This window comes from Pleurodeles waltl, chromosome 9 (genome assembly GCF_031143425.1).
Source record: "Pleurodeles waltl isolate 20211129_DDA chromosome 9, aPleWal1.hap1.20221129, whole genome shotgun sequence".
In the NCBI taxonomy this organism is placed as follows: Eukaryota; Metazoa; Chordata; class Amphibia; order Caudata; family Salamandridae; genus Pleurodeles; species Pleurodeles waltl.
This window is the reverse complement of record NC_090448.1, coordinates 240,223,161-240,239,498: the sequence shown is the minus strand read 5'-3', so window position 1 is coordinate 240,239,498 and position 16,338 is coordinate 240,223,161. Positions and strand designations below refer to the sequence as shown.

Genomic DNA, 16,338 nt, shown 5'->3' with positions numbered 1-16,338 from the left:
GTCACTACAGTGGTGGTGATCTCCCACACAGTGGTGGAGATCCTCGCCAAATTGGCTGAAATATGCAGCAACGTGTGAAAAGTTACGAGCAGCAACTTTCCACTCGTAAATATGACTCCAACCGGTACTTTCAGGAGGTGGAGACATAGGTTTAAATATACAAATCAAAAATGTGAATAGTAAAAAATAGTAAGTCTGTTCCAAAGTGTAAGAGTACATTTACACATGTAGGTTTACTTAGGTGTAAATCTACCTTTGTGAATAGGAACCATTGTTTTCATGCTGATTGCACCAAAAGAAACATAATTTTAAAAAACAAGCGTGTAACTTGTCTAATATGTGCTTATATTGCCATCTCCGAATGGTCTGTAAATGTCACCAGAACCCAGTCGTCCTCCTTGTGGTTTATGTTACCAGCACACCTCAATTGCAACATATGGCCCAATTGCAAAGTTGCCACCTATGTATCATATATTTAATTACCACTTTTAAGCCTGACGTTAACTAAGACCTTTTGACATTATTAAAATCACATACATATTATACATACGTGCCTTCAACAAGCCCTCTTAATTTACTCGTCTGTTTTTGTCTTTCACATTTTTCATTCGCCCACTACAGCATTAATCACAAAGAGTAGCCAAAACCAAAAGGTTAGCAGCAAATGCCAAACTTATTGGCGTTGCCAGTGCGCATTTAAATAGTTGCCCAGACTCATCAGTTTATGACAAGGTTATCCACAGCATTTCAGTTTGTAACCGTTTTTAAGTTCCAGGCGTAGTTTCACAGAACAGTGGTGTGCCATGTCAAATTTCACTCTTGTTTTAGCAATCTGGTCATTTGTAGGTAGAGTAACAAGGAGATGGTTTGCGGCTCAACAGTAAACCATGCTGTTTTGTAAATAATGGTTTCTGTGGTATTGGGATGATGTTGTATTTTGGGGTGACGGTAGGGGGTTGTATGGGCGAGTTTGTTTGCTGATAAGTACGTTATTTATTTAAATGATGACAGTGCAAAACAAATTGATTAGCAGTTTTGAATCTACGAAAGCATGGTGCGCTTCAACATATCATAAATACTTTGTGTACTTTGTACACTGTCTGGGCTTATGCTATGTTGCTATATTGAAATATCTTTGGGGGGGAAAAAAAGAGTGACCAAATGGCTCGGTCACCTGGACACCACTTTTTCATTCCTTGAATTTGCTTTTTCATAGCAATGCCTTCTAGGAGTTGTAGTCTTGGTTCATTTTAATTGGGATAATTGGACCAACACACCTGATAACAATGATATGTAAAAACAAAGTCCAGGAATGGAAAAGTGGTGACCCGGTGACATGTCACCATCTGCTCAGCGTAGACACAGTTCACCTTGAGTAACATGCACACCTGTTTGACATAGAACGTTCTGAACTAATTAGTCTTTCATTCCACGTTTCTAGCCGTTATCCTTTTTGGTGAGCCGATCCGATGGGAAACCAATCTTCAGCTTATAATTGATGTTCTCTTGACAAGTGGTCGACCTGGAGACCCGCATCAGCAATTCATTTACCCACACATACCTCTGCTTGCCTGTAACATGGATCTCATGTGGATGGCTGAAGCACAGTCCCCCAGGTAGGTAATATTGTGACATGACGGCTTCCCAAGTTAGCTTTCCTTTCAGAGCCAATGATATTAAATGATAATGAGGATGCACATCTTGCCAGATTAAATACATGTGGACTATTGCATGAAATAGCCAGACTTCTAGTCTATATATAAATTTGGTTAAAAAAAACAAAGGTTACAGGGACGTTATAGTTAGGCTCGCATTTTTAACTATAACAGGTGAATTTTTATGGTTTTGCACGTTTGTTATCTCAAGTAACTATAACTCGTGCCCTAAGGTAACTATAACTCGTGCCCCCACCATGCACTGCTAATTACCCTACAAATGATGGCACCCATGACATATTTGATAACATCATTGATAATGTCACTGTAACATCTGCATTAAAATGATTGATCATATAACTGTCTTACAAAAGGCAAAGCCTCCATGAAGTGAATATTTCACTAATGGAATATGGCTACCCTACCTCATCTTGACTGCCACAGTTTCCTCCAATCGGTATTCCCATTTATACAATAGATTAGTAGGCGTGTAGCTTCTGAGGCTTGCACTATACCTCTGCTCTCCCAATGCTCCTGGCTTCCCTTTCTCACATTCCTCTTTCATTATGTTGTCTCTTTGATCAACATGGATCTTTGCTAGTAACTCAAAACTTCATCAACCAGCCACAATATTTACTTGTGAGGACCAGTACTCATAGTATTTAGTGTACCGATTACTCGGTGCCCCAGTTCTACCGTTCATACCTGCATAACTGTCACGACCTGTGTTTAAGCTTGACTAAAAGTGTAATTTTTTTTTTGTTTTTTTTCTCTCCAGGTTTGGCCATGGCACATTTATGGTGTGTCTGGAAAACATTTACAAAAAGATCACTGGAAAGGACCTGAAGTACGAAGCCTTAATGGGTAAACCCAGCGAACTCACCTACCACTATGCAGAGTACTTGGTCCGGTCACTGGCAACTAAGAGACAATGGAAGAAGCCAGTTCAGACACTTTATGCCATTGGGTGAGAATTCCACAAGAAACATATATTTGTACTTTGCACTAATCTCAGATCAATGCCTATTTATGTGTGTTGTTTATTTGATGATCCAGTGCATATCTGTCCACTACTTTTTAGTCCGCTTTGTTCCCAGTGTCCTTTGCTTGTTTACCCATTGTAGGTAAAAAAGCTACTCCTGCTCAGGGATGGGACACAGAGTGTCTTGGAGGGCCTCCCCTATGGGAAGCAGCCCCCTGGTAGAGGTAAATGGATGCCACAGGCTCCACTCTTCCACCCCTCTTTCCCCCACGGCAATCTAGGCTCACGTGTACTGGTAGGAATTCATCATACGGGTTCTGAAACAACACAGTAGGTCATGGGGACAGACTGTAAGTAGGTTCACCAATACTTGGTCTACTGGTTGATTAGGGAATGGTCTGCAATTGAATCCCTGCATAGACACCTACCTGGTACTGCAGCCCCTGCATTCACAGAGTACCTCACTGAGCTATCACCTGCCAATTCTCCAGTTCATCGGGACATTGTTGGGACCCTGACTGGGGAGAACTGCAGTTGCACTTCTTGCCCTAATAAAACCCGGTCCTCAAGTAGATCAAGGTCATTTCAAATACGCCCGACCATTCCCCTGGTCGTAAGCTGGTGAGCCTGAAAGTAAACATTTTAAATTATAAATAAAATAATCCCCCTCAAGTGACTAACTACATGGGTCCCTAGCAGTGCCATTAGAGCAGAAACATACGATATAACGTCTAAAAATGAGGGTCCAGACATGTAAGATCTGATCATTGATGACCTCGAAATAAAAATCCACACTGGAAAAGATTTCACTGTAGGGCCAAAAAGCATTTTCAAATAGACATCAAGTCTATTGTTTTGGAAAGATGGCGTAGCATTGAAGAGATTACGAGCACAGGGGTTTAAATGTTTCTTCTCCCACTGAAGTGAAAGCTGTTGTCAGGCTGGGCTCTGATTTCTTTGAGGAATGGCAATGCTTTCAGATTGGCCCTCACACACCAGTGTTGGAAACTGTTCATTGTTTATTCCTGCTGTGACGATAATTACAAGTTCGATGGCATCTGTCGCTGTAGATACGCATGTTTTGCAATAGCTCGCCATCTGGTGTTGGGCCGGAGTGTTACAAGTTGTTTTTCTTCGAAGAAGTCTTTCGAGTCACGGGACAGAGTGACTCCTCCTTTTGTCTCCATTGCGCATGGGCGTCGACTCCATCTTCGATTGTTTTTTTTCCGCCATCGGGTTCGGACGTGTTCCTGTCGCTCCGAGTTTCGGAACGGAAAAATAGCTAATTTCAGAAGATTTTCGTCGGTATTGTTGCGTTCGGGATCGGCGTAGTTAGATTCAACACCGCATCGAAGATCGAAGAGCTCCGGTGCCCTTCGGGGTAGTTTTTCGATCCCCCGTCGGGGCCTGGTCGGCCCGACCGCGGGCAGAAGAACGCCGATGAACCGTTCCGTTTCTGTCCCAAATGCCACAATAAATACCCCTATACAGACCAACACTTGGTCTGCAACCTGTGCCTGTCACCTGAGCACAGCGAAGACACCTGCGAGGCCTGTCGTGCGTTCCGGTCCCGAAAAACTCTCCGAGACCGTCGAGCCAGAAGACTTCAGATGGCGTCCGCGCCGACAGCCCACCGGGAGTTCGAGGAACAAGAGGAGGGATCCTTTTCGATCCAAGAATCGGACTCCGAAGGATTCGACGATACACAAACCGTGAGTAGGACGTCGAAAACCACTCAAAAGAAGATTTACAAGGCCCAGGGGACGCCACTGCCATCAGGCCATGGCTCGACCCATAAATTCGGTGACCGACCGTCGGCACCGAAAAAGGCCCAAACAGTGCCGAGATCGTCCGACTCCGGTCGAGACACCGGCACGCAGCCTTCTCGGGACCGAGAAAGTGCTGGAGACAAGCATCGACACCGAGATACCGGTGTAGACACGGCTCGACGCCGAGACAGCGGCACCGAAGAAGATCGACGCCGAGAGGTTTCGGCCCCAAAAAAGAAAAAAGTCACCTCGGAGCCGAAAAAAGATGCAGACAGGGTTTCGGTGCCGAAACAAACTGCAACCGACCCAGTTTCAGGCTCTTATACAGAAGAGCACTCGCTAACCTCCCAAATGCAAAAGCATAGGTTTGAGGAAGAACTACACTCAACGGATGTAGACCATACGCAAAAGCGTATTTTCATACAGCAGGGGACAGGAAAAATAAGCACCCTTCCCCCTATTAGAAGAAAGAGAAGATTGGAGTTCCAAACTGAACAAACACCACAAACAAAAGTGGTGAAAAAAGGTACCCCACCACCCTCTCCTCCACCTGTGATTAACGTCTCACCAGCACAAACTCCATCACATTCCCCAGCTCACACCACCATGAGCCAGGGTGACCAAGATCAAGACGCATGGGACTTATACGACGCCCCAGTGTCAGATAACAGTCCGGAGGCATACCCTACGAAGCCATCTCCACCAGAGGACAGCACTGCGTATTCTCAAGTGGTGGCTAGAGCAGCACAATTTCACAATGTGAGCCTCCACTCAGAACAGGTCGAGGATGACTTTTTATTCAACACACTCTCCTCCACCCACAGCTCCTACCAAAGCCTGCCTATGCTCCCTGGTATGCTCCGGCACGCAAAAGAAATCTTTAAGGAGACGGTCAAAAGTAGGGCAATCACACCAAGAGTGGAAAAAAAGTATAAGGCGCCTCCTACAGACCCGGCTTTCATCACTACACAGCTGCCACCAGACTCTGTCGTTGTAGGAGCAGCTAGGAAAAGGGCCAACTCCCACACATCTGGAGATGTACCACCCCCAGATAAAGAAAGCCGCAAGTTCGATGCAGCTGGTAAGAGTCGCAGCACAAGCTGCAAACCAGTGGCGCATCGCTAACTCCCAGGCACTACTTGCGCGCTATGACAGAGCCCATTGGGATGAGATGCAACATCTCATTGACCATCTGCCCAAGGACCTACAAAATAGGGCAAAACAAGTGGTTGAGGAGGGACAGACAATTTCCAACAACCAAATCCGCTCCTCCATGGACGCTGCAGATACAGCTGCACGGACAATTAATACATCTGTAACTATCAGAAGGCATGCATGGCTCCGAACGTCTGGATTTAAACCAGAGATTCAGCAAGCAGTTCTCAATATGCCTTTTAACGAAAAAGAACTGTTCGGTCCAGAAGTGGACACAGCGATTGAGAAACTCAAAAAGGACACGGACACTGCTAAAGCCATGGGCGCACTCTACTCCCCGCAGAGCAGAGGGAATTACAGCACATTCCGTAAAACACCCTTTAGAGGGGGGTTTCGGGGTCAAAGCACACAAGCCAGCACCTCACAGGCAACACCGTCCAGTTACCAGGGACAGTACAGAGGAGGTTTTCGGGGACAATATAGAGGAGGGCAATTCCCTAGAAATAGAGGAAAATTTCAAAGCCCCAAAACCCCTACTACTAAGCAGTGACTCACACGTCACTCACCCCCTCCACACAACACCAGTGGGGGGAAGAATAGGTCATTATTACAAAGCATGGGAGGAAATCACTACAGACACTTGGGTTCTAGCAATTATCCAACATGGTTATTGCATAGAATTTCTACAATTCCCTCCAAACATACCACCAAAAGCACAAAATTTGACAAAACATCATTCCAATCTCCTGGAGATAGAAGTGCAGGCACTACTGCAAAAGAATGCAATCGAATTAGTGCCAAACACACAAATAAACACAGGAGTTTACTCACTGTACTTCCTGATACCAAAGAAGGACAAAACGCTGAGACCAATCCTAGACCTCAGAATAGTGAACACATTCATCAAATCAGACCACTTTCACATGGTCACACTACAAGAAGTATTACCATTGCTAAAACTACACGACTACATGTCAACTTTAGACCTCAAGGACGCGTATTTCCATATACCAATACACCCAGCGCACAGGAAATACCTAAGGTTTGTATTCAAAGGAATATATTACCAATTCAAGGTACTGCCTTTCGGATTAACAACCGCACCAAGAGTCTTTACCAAATGTCTAGCGGTAGTCGCTGCACACATCAGAAGGCAGCAAATACATGTGTTCCCATATCTAGACGACTGGCTAATCAAGGCCCATTCGTTAATAGAGTGCTCAAATCACACAAATCAGATCATACAAACCCTCTTCAACCTAGGGTTCACCGTCAACTTCACAAAATCCAACATTCTGCCGTGCAAGGTACAACAATACCTAGGAGCCATAATAGACACAACAAAAGGAGTAGCCACTCCAAGTCCCCAAAGAATTCAAAATTTCAACACCATCATACAACGCATGTATCCAACACAAAAGATACAAGCAAAGATGGTATTACAACTCCTAGGCATGATGTCTTCATGCATAGCCATTGTCCCAAACGCAAGACTGCACATGAGGCCCTTACAACAGTGCCTAGCATCACAGTGGTCTCAAGCACAGGGTCATCTTCTAGATCTGGTGTTAATAGACCGCCAAACTTACCTCTCGCTTCTGTGGTGGAACAACATAAATTTAAACAAAGGGCGGCCTTTCCAAGACCCAGTGCCACAATACGTAATAACAACAGATGCTTCCATGACAGGGTGGGGAGCACACCTCGATCACCACAGCATACAAGGACAATGGAACGTACATCAAACAAGACTGCATATAAATCACCTAGAACTTCTAGCAGTTTTTCAAGCACTAAAAGCTTTCCAACCAATAATAGTTCACAAATACATTCTCGTCAAGACAGACAACATGACAACAATGTATTATCTAAGCAAGCAAGGGGGGACACACTCCACGCAGTTAAGCCTGCTAGCACAAAAAATTTGGCGTTGGGCAATTCACAACCAAATTCGCCTAATAGCACAATTTATACCAGGGATCCAAAATCAACTCGCAGACAACCTCTCTCGAGATCACCAACAGGTCCACGAATGGGAAATTCACCCACAAATTCTGAACACCTATTTCAAACTCTGGGGAACACCTCAAATAGACTTGTTTGCGACGAAGGAGAACGCAAAATGCCAAAACTTCGCATCCAGATACCCACACAAACAGTCCCTAGGCAATGCCCTATGGATGAACTGGTCAGGGATATTTGCTTACGCTTTTCCTCCTCTCCCTCTCCTTCCTTACCTGGTAAACAAACTCAGTCAAAACAAACTCAAACTCATATTGATAGCACCAACTTGGGCAAGGCAACCCTGATACACAACGCTGCTAGACCTATCAGTAGTACCCTACATCAAATTGCCCAACAGGCCAGATCTGTTGACACAACACAACCAAAAGATCAGACACCCAGATCCAGCATCGCTGAATCTAGCAATCTGGCTCCTGAGATCCTAGAATTCGGGCACTTACAACTTACCCAAGAATGTATGGAAGTCATAAAGCAAGCCAGAAGGCCATCCACCAGGCACTGCTATGCAAGTAAATGGAAGAGGTTTGTTTGCTACTGCCATATTAATCAAATACAACCTTTACACACAACTCCAGAACATGTAGTGGGCTACTTGCTTCACTTACAAAAATCTAACCTGGCTTTCTCTTCCATTAAAATACACCTTGCAGCAATATCTGCATACCTGCAGACTACCTATTCAACTTCCCTATATAAGATACCAGTCATTAAAGCATTCATGGAGGGCCTTAGGAGAATTATACCACTAAGAACACCACCTGTTCCTTCATGGAACCTAAATGTTGTCCTAACTAGACTTATGGGTCCAGCTTTTGAACCCATGCACTCCTGCGAAATACAGTTCCTAACCTGGAAGGTTGCATTTCTCATCGCCATTACTTCCCTAAGAAGAGTAAGCGAGATTCAGGCGTTTACAATACAAGAACCTTTTATACAACTACACAAGAATAAGGTCGTCCTAAGGACTAATCCTAAATTTTTGCCAAAGGTTATTTCACCGTTCCATCTAAATCAAACAGTGGAACTTCCAGTGTTCTTTCCACAGCCAGATACCGTAGCTGAAAGGGCACTACATACATTAGATGTCAAAAGAGCATTAATGTATTACATTGACAGAACAAAGAACATCAGAAAGACTAAACAACTATTTATTGCATTTCAAAAACCTCATGCAGGAAACCCAATATCAAAACAAGGTATAGCCAGATGGATAGTTAAATGCATCCAAATCTGCTACCTTAAAGCTAAACGACAGCTGCCCATTACACCAAGGGCACACTCAACCAGAAAGAAGGGTGCTACCATGGCCTTTCTAGGAAACATCCCAATGCAAGAAATATGTAAGGCAGCCACATGGTCTACGCCTCACACATTCACCAAGCACTACTGTGTAGATGTGTTATCCGCACAACAAGCCACAGTAGGTCAAGCCGTATTAAGAACATTATTTCAAACTACTTCCACTCCTACAGGCTGAGCCACCGCTTTTGGGGAGATAACTGCTTACTAGTCTATGCAAAACATGCGTATCTACAGCGACAGATGCCATCGAACTGAAAATGTCACTTACCCAGTGTACATCTGTTCGTGGCATCAGTCGCTGTAGATTCGCATGTGCCCACCCGCCTCCCCAGGAGCCTGTAGCAGTTTGGAAGTTACCTTCAACTATTTGTATATGTATCATCTCAACCTTAAATAGGTACATACTTAGTCACTCCATTGCATGGGCACTATTACTACAATTCAACTCCTACCTCACCCTCTGCGGGGAAAAACAATCGAAGATGGAGTCGACGCCCATGCGCAATGGAGACAAAAGGAGGAGTCACTCGGTCCCGTGACTCGAAAGACTTCTTCGAAGAAAAACAACTTGTAACACTCCGGCCCAACACCAGATGGCGAGCTATTGCAAAACATGCGAATCTACAGCGACTGATGCCACGAACAGATGTACACTGGGTAAGTGACATTTTCATACCACAATGCTGCTGTTAACTTTTTATGTTGATCGAATTTTCCCCCTCCCTTTGTTGATATTTATAGTTGAATCATGAACGTTTGTACTTCTCTAAGTGGGAAACAAATCCATGTGCCCTTCATACCTTAACACCACCAAATATGGCACACGTCCTGTCCCTTGTGGGCTTTTTATTTACACTGCCTTTTACGCTCTTGACTAGCTGAAATATAGCCTCAGCTGGCCAAGATTATATGGAAAAGTTGCACATTGGCTACCATAAGGAGGGTTTCTCCTGAAAGACCATTTGAAGGTTTATATGATCAGAGTTTTGGGAATGTTTGGATGTGTACATTTGGTATATTTAATCCTTGGCCACCTTAAATTACGATCTTCTCTTTCGTCACCAGAGCTACTGTTCAGTTTATACTAGTATTTCCCAGGATTGTGGCAGACGTTGTATTGAAGTCAGCGTCCAGGTAGCTAGGGAGAAAAGTACATGCATTGTTTTCTTTTTAGACATGTTCCAGGATTGTCCACGTGGCAGCGTTGTATTGGATGGTGAAATCAGCCCTGTACTATTACTAGATAAAGCTGTGTAAGTGGTGGGAATGCACGATATTTTAAAATTTATCTAGAGGCGTTTTAACCCCCCCCCCCCAAAAGGATATTTCTTTCAACTCGTACTGTTGGCTGGTTGATATATTCTTCTGCATCCTATGGAATACTCTGTTTGTCAAAAGTATAGCGAAACATCACATATTAATTTATCTTCGATGCATTGCAAATAGAAAACAATTTTTTTTCATGCAGCAATTTATTTAAAAGGTCGCCAAACCATTCATTTAGCAGAACTTTATCTGTGTTTTTGCTCTTAGAGCCAGAGGGTTTAGGCGGAATTAAGAAGCGAAATCAATAAATATTCCAATATTTAAATGCATGCACGTTGTCGACGGCACTACATGTCCTCTGTTCCTTACCGCTGCCTCCAGGTGTTTGTTTGGAAAAAAAAAAAACCTGCACTGCCGTCATGACCCCAAAGCAGTCACCAACTGTGAAAGACTAGCAGAAAATCTTAAACAACGTGTAATATCGTAATTAACTCAAACCTTGATATTACTATCAGTAGATTATCCCATATTTCTGTGTTCCATTCCTAAACCTTTGGTCAATGCTGTTTGCAGCCTTTGTATTTGTCTTTTGCTAAAATTAGTTATTTGCTGTTGTTCATCACAAAATTGAACTGTATTTTCTTTATAAAGGTAGTGCTTTGTTTTTATCACAGGGACAATCTAATGACTGACATCTATGGCGCGAACCTGTATAACCGATACCTTGAAGAGAAGAACTCCAGAAAAGGCACCCAGGCACGCATCCAGGCTGCAGCTGGCACAAGAGCTTCCACTGTGTCTCAAGATGTGGAATCCAGCAATGGCTGGGAAAGTGAACTCTCCTCTTCCACTGCCACCAGCTGTAGGTCAGTACTAGTGTGTACTGGAATCTACAATCCCCACACAGAGGTGCCATGCGATACTAGCGAGTGCATCACTGAGACCGTGTTTCATGGACACAGGGATTTCAGGTTCGATCCTGGATTGGTGGAACCTGACCATATTGTGCAAGATGTTGATGCTGCTGTGGAGTTGATCTTCCAGCTTGAGAACTTTGCACCGAAACTCAACAGGACTTCTTAGGAATGGGAAGGCTGAGCACATATAGCTTCTTTTAGATCTATTTAATTGAATTTGAACTTCACCCAAATAGGTTCTACCCTTTTTAATCCCTTCGTTCTTAACAGCACTTTACTTCCAGGTAACCCTTTTTTTTTTTAAATAAGGAAAATTATTTAAACAATCCCTAGAATATATTCGATTTTATTATTCTTTTGTAGCTGGTGGTCCTTTTTAACTGTAATATAATGATGTCCTTAAGTTACCACTGTCTTAATGTCCGCTCATTATGTTTTTTGTGGCTGGTAAGTGGAAGCTTTTTTCTGTAGGATGTCCAGTGCTTTCTTTTTAATGTTTGTGTTTTACTTGGGTTCTGACATGTTTTATTTTGTTCTAACCTAAATAGGGTGTGTGTGTGTGTGTGTGTAGACATTGGGAACAATTAAAATTTTAAAAGCAGAACTCAACCAGAACCACAGCACTGGCTGTCAGAAGTAAATAGTCTGATTTTTTTTTTTGATGCCTCAAGTACAATTTTCCTAACCCTAACACCAATGTCCCTTCCAATCCCTTCCATCTAAAAAATCAATTCAATTTATAAAAAGCAACAGAATCCGTGTCTGAGCTCACCTTCAGAATTTATTTCAATGTAAAAGCATGGGATTACAGAACAAACTGAAAATCGACTAGCATTTGAGTAAACGTATGTGAGAAGAGATTTCCAATAGTTTTAGAAACGTGCTGCACAGACACCTGTCATCACGTAAATGACGGCCTTTAAGAGTTACAGTCACTTATCTGTGTACTCTTTCCAGCTGCTTTCATTGTAGTTTTTAAATTCTTGACATTTTCCTCTTATTGGTTGAACGTTTACCTTTTGCAAAATGTTGAGCTACCAAGGAGCCACATGTATTTTTTGTTTCACAGTGGTTGTGAAGCATTTGGGGTACCTGAACAAGATAGCTTTATGAGCTAAATGTTTACAAAAAACAGAGACCGAATGGGTTAATCAACTGAACACGTGCTTTGTGATTTGATCAACTGAATAGGGACTTGCCTAAACTGGTTTCCTTGGCTTTAGACTCTTGTAAGATGTCTTACACTGCCTAAAATGAATGGTCCTTTAGAAACTTTATCTACCTCTAAAAGGGTAAATGCATAAGCGACGTGACTGAGATTTGAACTTGGGATTCACAGACTATGGATAAAAACTGACCACCTGATCTTGACCAACTAAACTAGTATACTGTATTGGTGAAACGTGTTATAGAAGCAATTTTGACAGCACCTCGAGTGCCTTGTGTAAAAGGATCTAATGTACATATGTACTGAAAGCATAGTTCATATACAGACTGTGGTTTCACATATTCAGTTTTCGTAAATCCCTATTGGATGTTACAAAGTGTCCAGTGGGCTTCCAGAATGGTACACCTACCTGAGGCTGGCTTCATTTCGCCTTGTTATGCCCTCTTTGCAGCACACATACAAAGACAAATACGCCTCCATGATTAGTGTTCGTGCAGGAAGGCATGCTTTCCATCACAAAAACTATCCTGCCCACAACACAGGCACCCTAGTGTTGGCCCTAAGCTGCCACAACTGCGCCAGTGCAAGGAGAGAGCCGAAGCGTGCGATACCTTTGTAAATATGGTGCATTTCCGCTCTCTCTCTGTCACGCAACGCAGCACAAGTTCCCGTGCTGCGCTGCATTGCATGAAACGTAAGTAAATCCGGGCTCTATTAACTAGGAAGAAAGGTTGTTGACCACTTTGTTCTGAGTGTAACACATGGATGCAAGACACTTGCGTTTTTTTATTTGTTCTAGTTCCATTCTTTTTAAATGGTATTATAAATGGGACTTAAATCTAAAGGTAGCAGGAAAAGTGGTATTTGTCTCTTAACTCCAACAATATGCTTGACTTGCCAAACTCCCGTCTTGGGTCCTCCTGTCCAACACAAAAACGATAGTAAAGTTCCTATATTGTCCTGAAAAGGAAAAAAAAACTCTTGTATCTTCCCTGTGCCTAATTTGGATTTGCCAGAGGAGACAACAAGACCTACCAGCATAGGTCATTTGCTGAAGCGTTCATTGATGAGAGCCTTTGCCTCATTTTGAGATGATTGTTTGGCAGATGAAGCAAGGTGACATTGTGCTATATCAATTGACTTTTTTTTTTTTTTTTGCTTGTTCACTATTGTTTTGGTATAAAACTTAGGAGGTGGCTTGCACTCGTATGATACATTGTAAATCAGCAGTACCACAAGAGGAGGCATATCGCTGATCTGATAAAAGACTGCATGGCATATCTCTAGTCTGAGAACGCTTGAACCATATCGCTTCTCTGATAATGCTTCAGGTAATAGTAGCACTTGAGAATTTCCCTGGTCTCTTTTGCAACCACAAACGTAAGCAAGGCAAAATGCACTGGGGGTCAATGAAACACTCCCCCTTTTCAGGTTATTAGTGTGTTCAAGATGGTTGCACTATAGAATATCTCCAATTTCCACATATTCCCTTATATTACAATATCAGCTCCAGAAAGTCTACACTATGGTTGCCACCTGCTTTTGAAGTGTGATGACAAACTAGCATTATGAAAGTGTTTTGTATAAGTGAGCATTTGTATATTGAAATATATACCGGGCCTTCAGTCTTGCAATTTTACGTCAGTGTCACGTTATGCGCAATTTGATAATTTATTGACTGCTGTGAGCAAGAATTATTTTGTATGTTTTGAGATCAGTTATGTTACACATTGACCTTTAAATGCAGATGACTGCTAAATGGGTAAATATTGTTCACCATTTGACTTGAAACTCCGTTTTACTTTCTCACCAGTTTCATCCTGTAACTATTCCATTTTTGCGATGATGAGTGTATTTTTTATTTTTGCTTTTAATTGTATGACTTAAGGTTTGAATGGTGCACGGCTTTTCATTGTAGTAGTGTTTTAAGTTACAAGTCTGTTACAGTTTTTGTGCTTGTGTGTGTAGACCTATAAAAGCCTTCTGAAAATATTTTAATCCGGACCCTTCCTAAATCTCATTTTTTAATTGGAATTGCTTTGAGTATTTTTACTTGTAGAACATTCACGTTCATACAAATAAACCAAACCATGGCAGCTGTTGTCAAAATGCAAAACGTGGTTGTCTTCTTCAATATGTAAACCTTACAAGTCTTAAATGTGTTTGAGCTGGAGAGGTCAGAACCCTGTTTGAAGCAAATAGACACGCTTTCATATTCGTTTGTATTTTGTTTTTAAAGTATGTTGCGCCCATTAAATCAGGGTTGTCCAAGGAATGTCATGAAAGGATCGATGCATTATCTGCTTGTTGTTTAACCTTCTTTTTTTGTATATTTCAACATTTTTGGCAATACTTCTACAGATCTCCAATCTTGCTAGTTCGTACAGTAAGGCGCTTATTTGTATTTCACTCTGAGGGTTAAAGAATGATTTTGTTTCTGGGTGCTGACTTCGGCGTGAGTGAGCTCACTCCTATTTTTTTCCCTGACAAATAGGGACGTGATACTTGTAATCTCCTCAGTTGGGGAGGTTGATGACCGGAGTACATATATTTTACTTTTGCTGCTGCAGAAAGTGTTCTAAAATGTTTCTTACAGTGGCCAGTAAATTGAACGCGAGGCATCATGGTTTCAAAATGTTGCTCGTTATAAAAATAAATACATTTAAAAAAACAAAAAAAACTGAAGAACTGTGAACAAAGACGTGTGCAACAGAAACCCTGCTGAAACTTTTGTCTTAACCACCTGTGCTGCTTTGGGTGGGAGCTGTTCTCAGCCCAGTGTCCTTGCTCTTCTCTGTCTGGCCCCGACGCCATTGTGGGCCACACTGCTTCTAGGTAACTTCCTGTTTGGGGTAAACCTGGACTCCTGCACCTCCTTCACGTGACCAGACAGGTTACTTGGGATGTTCTCCTGTTCACTGTGGCTTTACTGCTTGCAGTAGGAGGCAAAGAGGCCAAATTGCTCTTCTCCTTGACTCATTCATGCGTTTCTCCGTGCTCTTCTCTGTTTTATTTGGTCACTACTGGGGACCATGGTAACTGCAGGCAGCTGCATTGGGAGCTATACCGAAAGACCTGTTTCTTCTGTCCTTCAGTGTTCTTGCTGCAGCAGGTGATTGCTGCCCTTCCCTGGAGGGCTGATGGTTGACCATTAGTCCCATGAGACTGCAGGTTGCCAGGTCACAAGCTCCATCGACTGTTTTCTAAATGTGGGTGGGACTTATACAACAAGGCAAAGAGTGGGTTCTGATACACTTCTATTGTGCTGCCTTGCGGGTCCTGGTCTCTTTGTTTCCTCCCTGACTGTGGTCCCTCTGTTCCTCAGTGCTTTGGGGAACAGTGGTCTAGCTTCCATCTCGGTTTACAGGTAAATGGTCGGGCTTATGCAATAAAACAAAGATCAGGCCTGCCAGGCACAGCCCTTGCCATTCCAAGGGTTGGCCATTCGTACCTCTTGATGCCCAGAGGAAGCTGGGCAGGACATTCTATTTTGGCAGAAGAACGGCAATATTTATTTATGTTCACCAAAATGTTTTAATTATTGCTTTGTTTTACACCATGCAGACCATCTGACTAGATTTTCCGTATTAATAATTTTATGTAACAACCACGCATAAAGCAACAGCACTTTCACCACTCGCGACTATTTTTTTCAAAGAAGAAACATAGGGTGACCTGTATAGTAGTTCTAGGACTTTTAAGCGTTGGAATAAAAGTAAAGAACAATCCCTGGATGTGCCCTGTTGGGGGGCGGGGAACAAACCTGGTGGTGTAATCGAACTTTATAGTAAGATCCAGAGTTTGTTTCTCAAATTAAAATAATGGCACATAAATACCGTCAAGTGGAATTAAATACTGCGCATATTTTTACAGCCTAGGATACATTCAAAACATATTTAGAAGTCCTCATGGGTATTTCCGCTAGGAAAAACGGCCAGAATTTAGCACAACAAAAAACTGTTAAATTATCACATGACAAACTGAATTGGTAACAAAATTAGAACTGCAGTATCAGCCTACACAATATGGTGATGTGAGAAAGCATTGCCAAAAATAATATAATTTCATAGAAGTTATAAAAATGTGTTAATTGCTAATC

At 42.5% G+C, this 16,338-nt stretch overlaps 1 protein-coding gene across 1 annotated transcript in view; it reads left to right on the top strand.

The window, feature by feature from the left end:
- LOC138259127 (haloacid dehalogenase-like hydrolase domain-containing 5) overlaps positions 1 to 14,903 on the top strand; it is a 96,477-nt gene extending 81,574 nt beyond the window's left edge. The window contains exons 6-8 of the mRNA XM_069206636.1: positions 1,442 to 1,616; positions 2,434 to 2,622; positions 10,829 to 14,903. Of these exons, the coding sequence (XP_069062737.1) occupies positions 1,442 to 1,616; positions 2,434 to 2,622; positions 10,829 to 11,237 (773 nt within the window). The 3' untranslated portion in view covers positions 11,238 to 14,903. The remainder of the gene's footprint in view (positions 1 to 1,441; positions 1,617 to 2,433; positions 2,623 to 10,828) is intronic.
- The last annotated feature ends 1,435 nt before the right edge of the window (positions 14,904 to 16,338 follow it).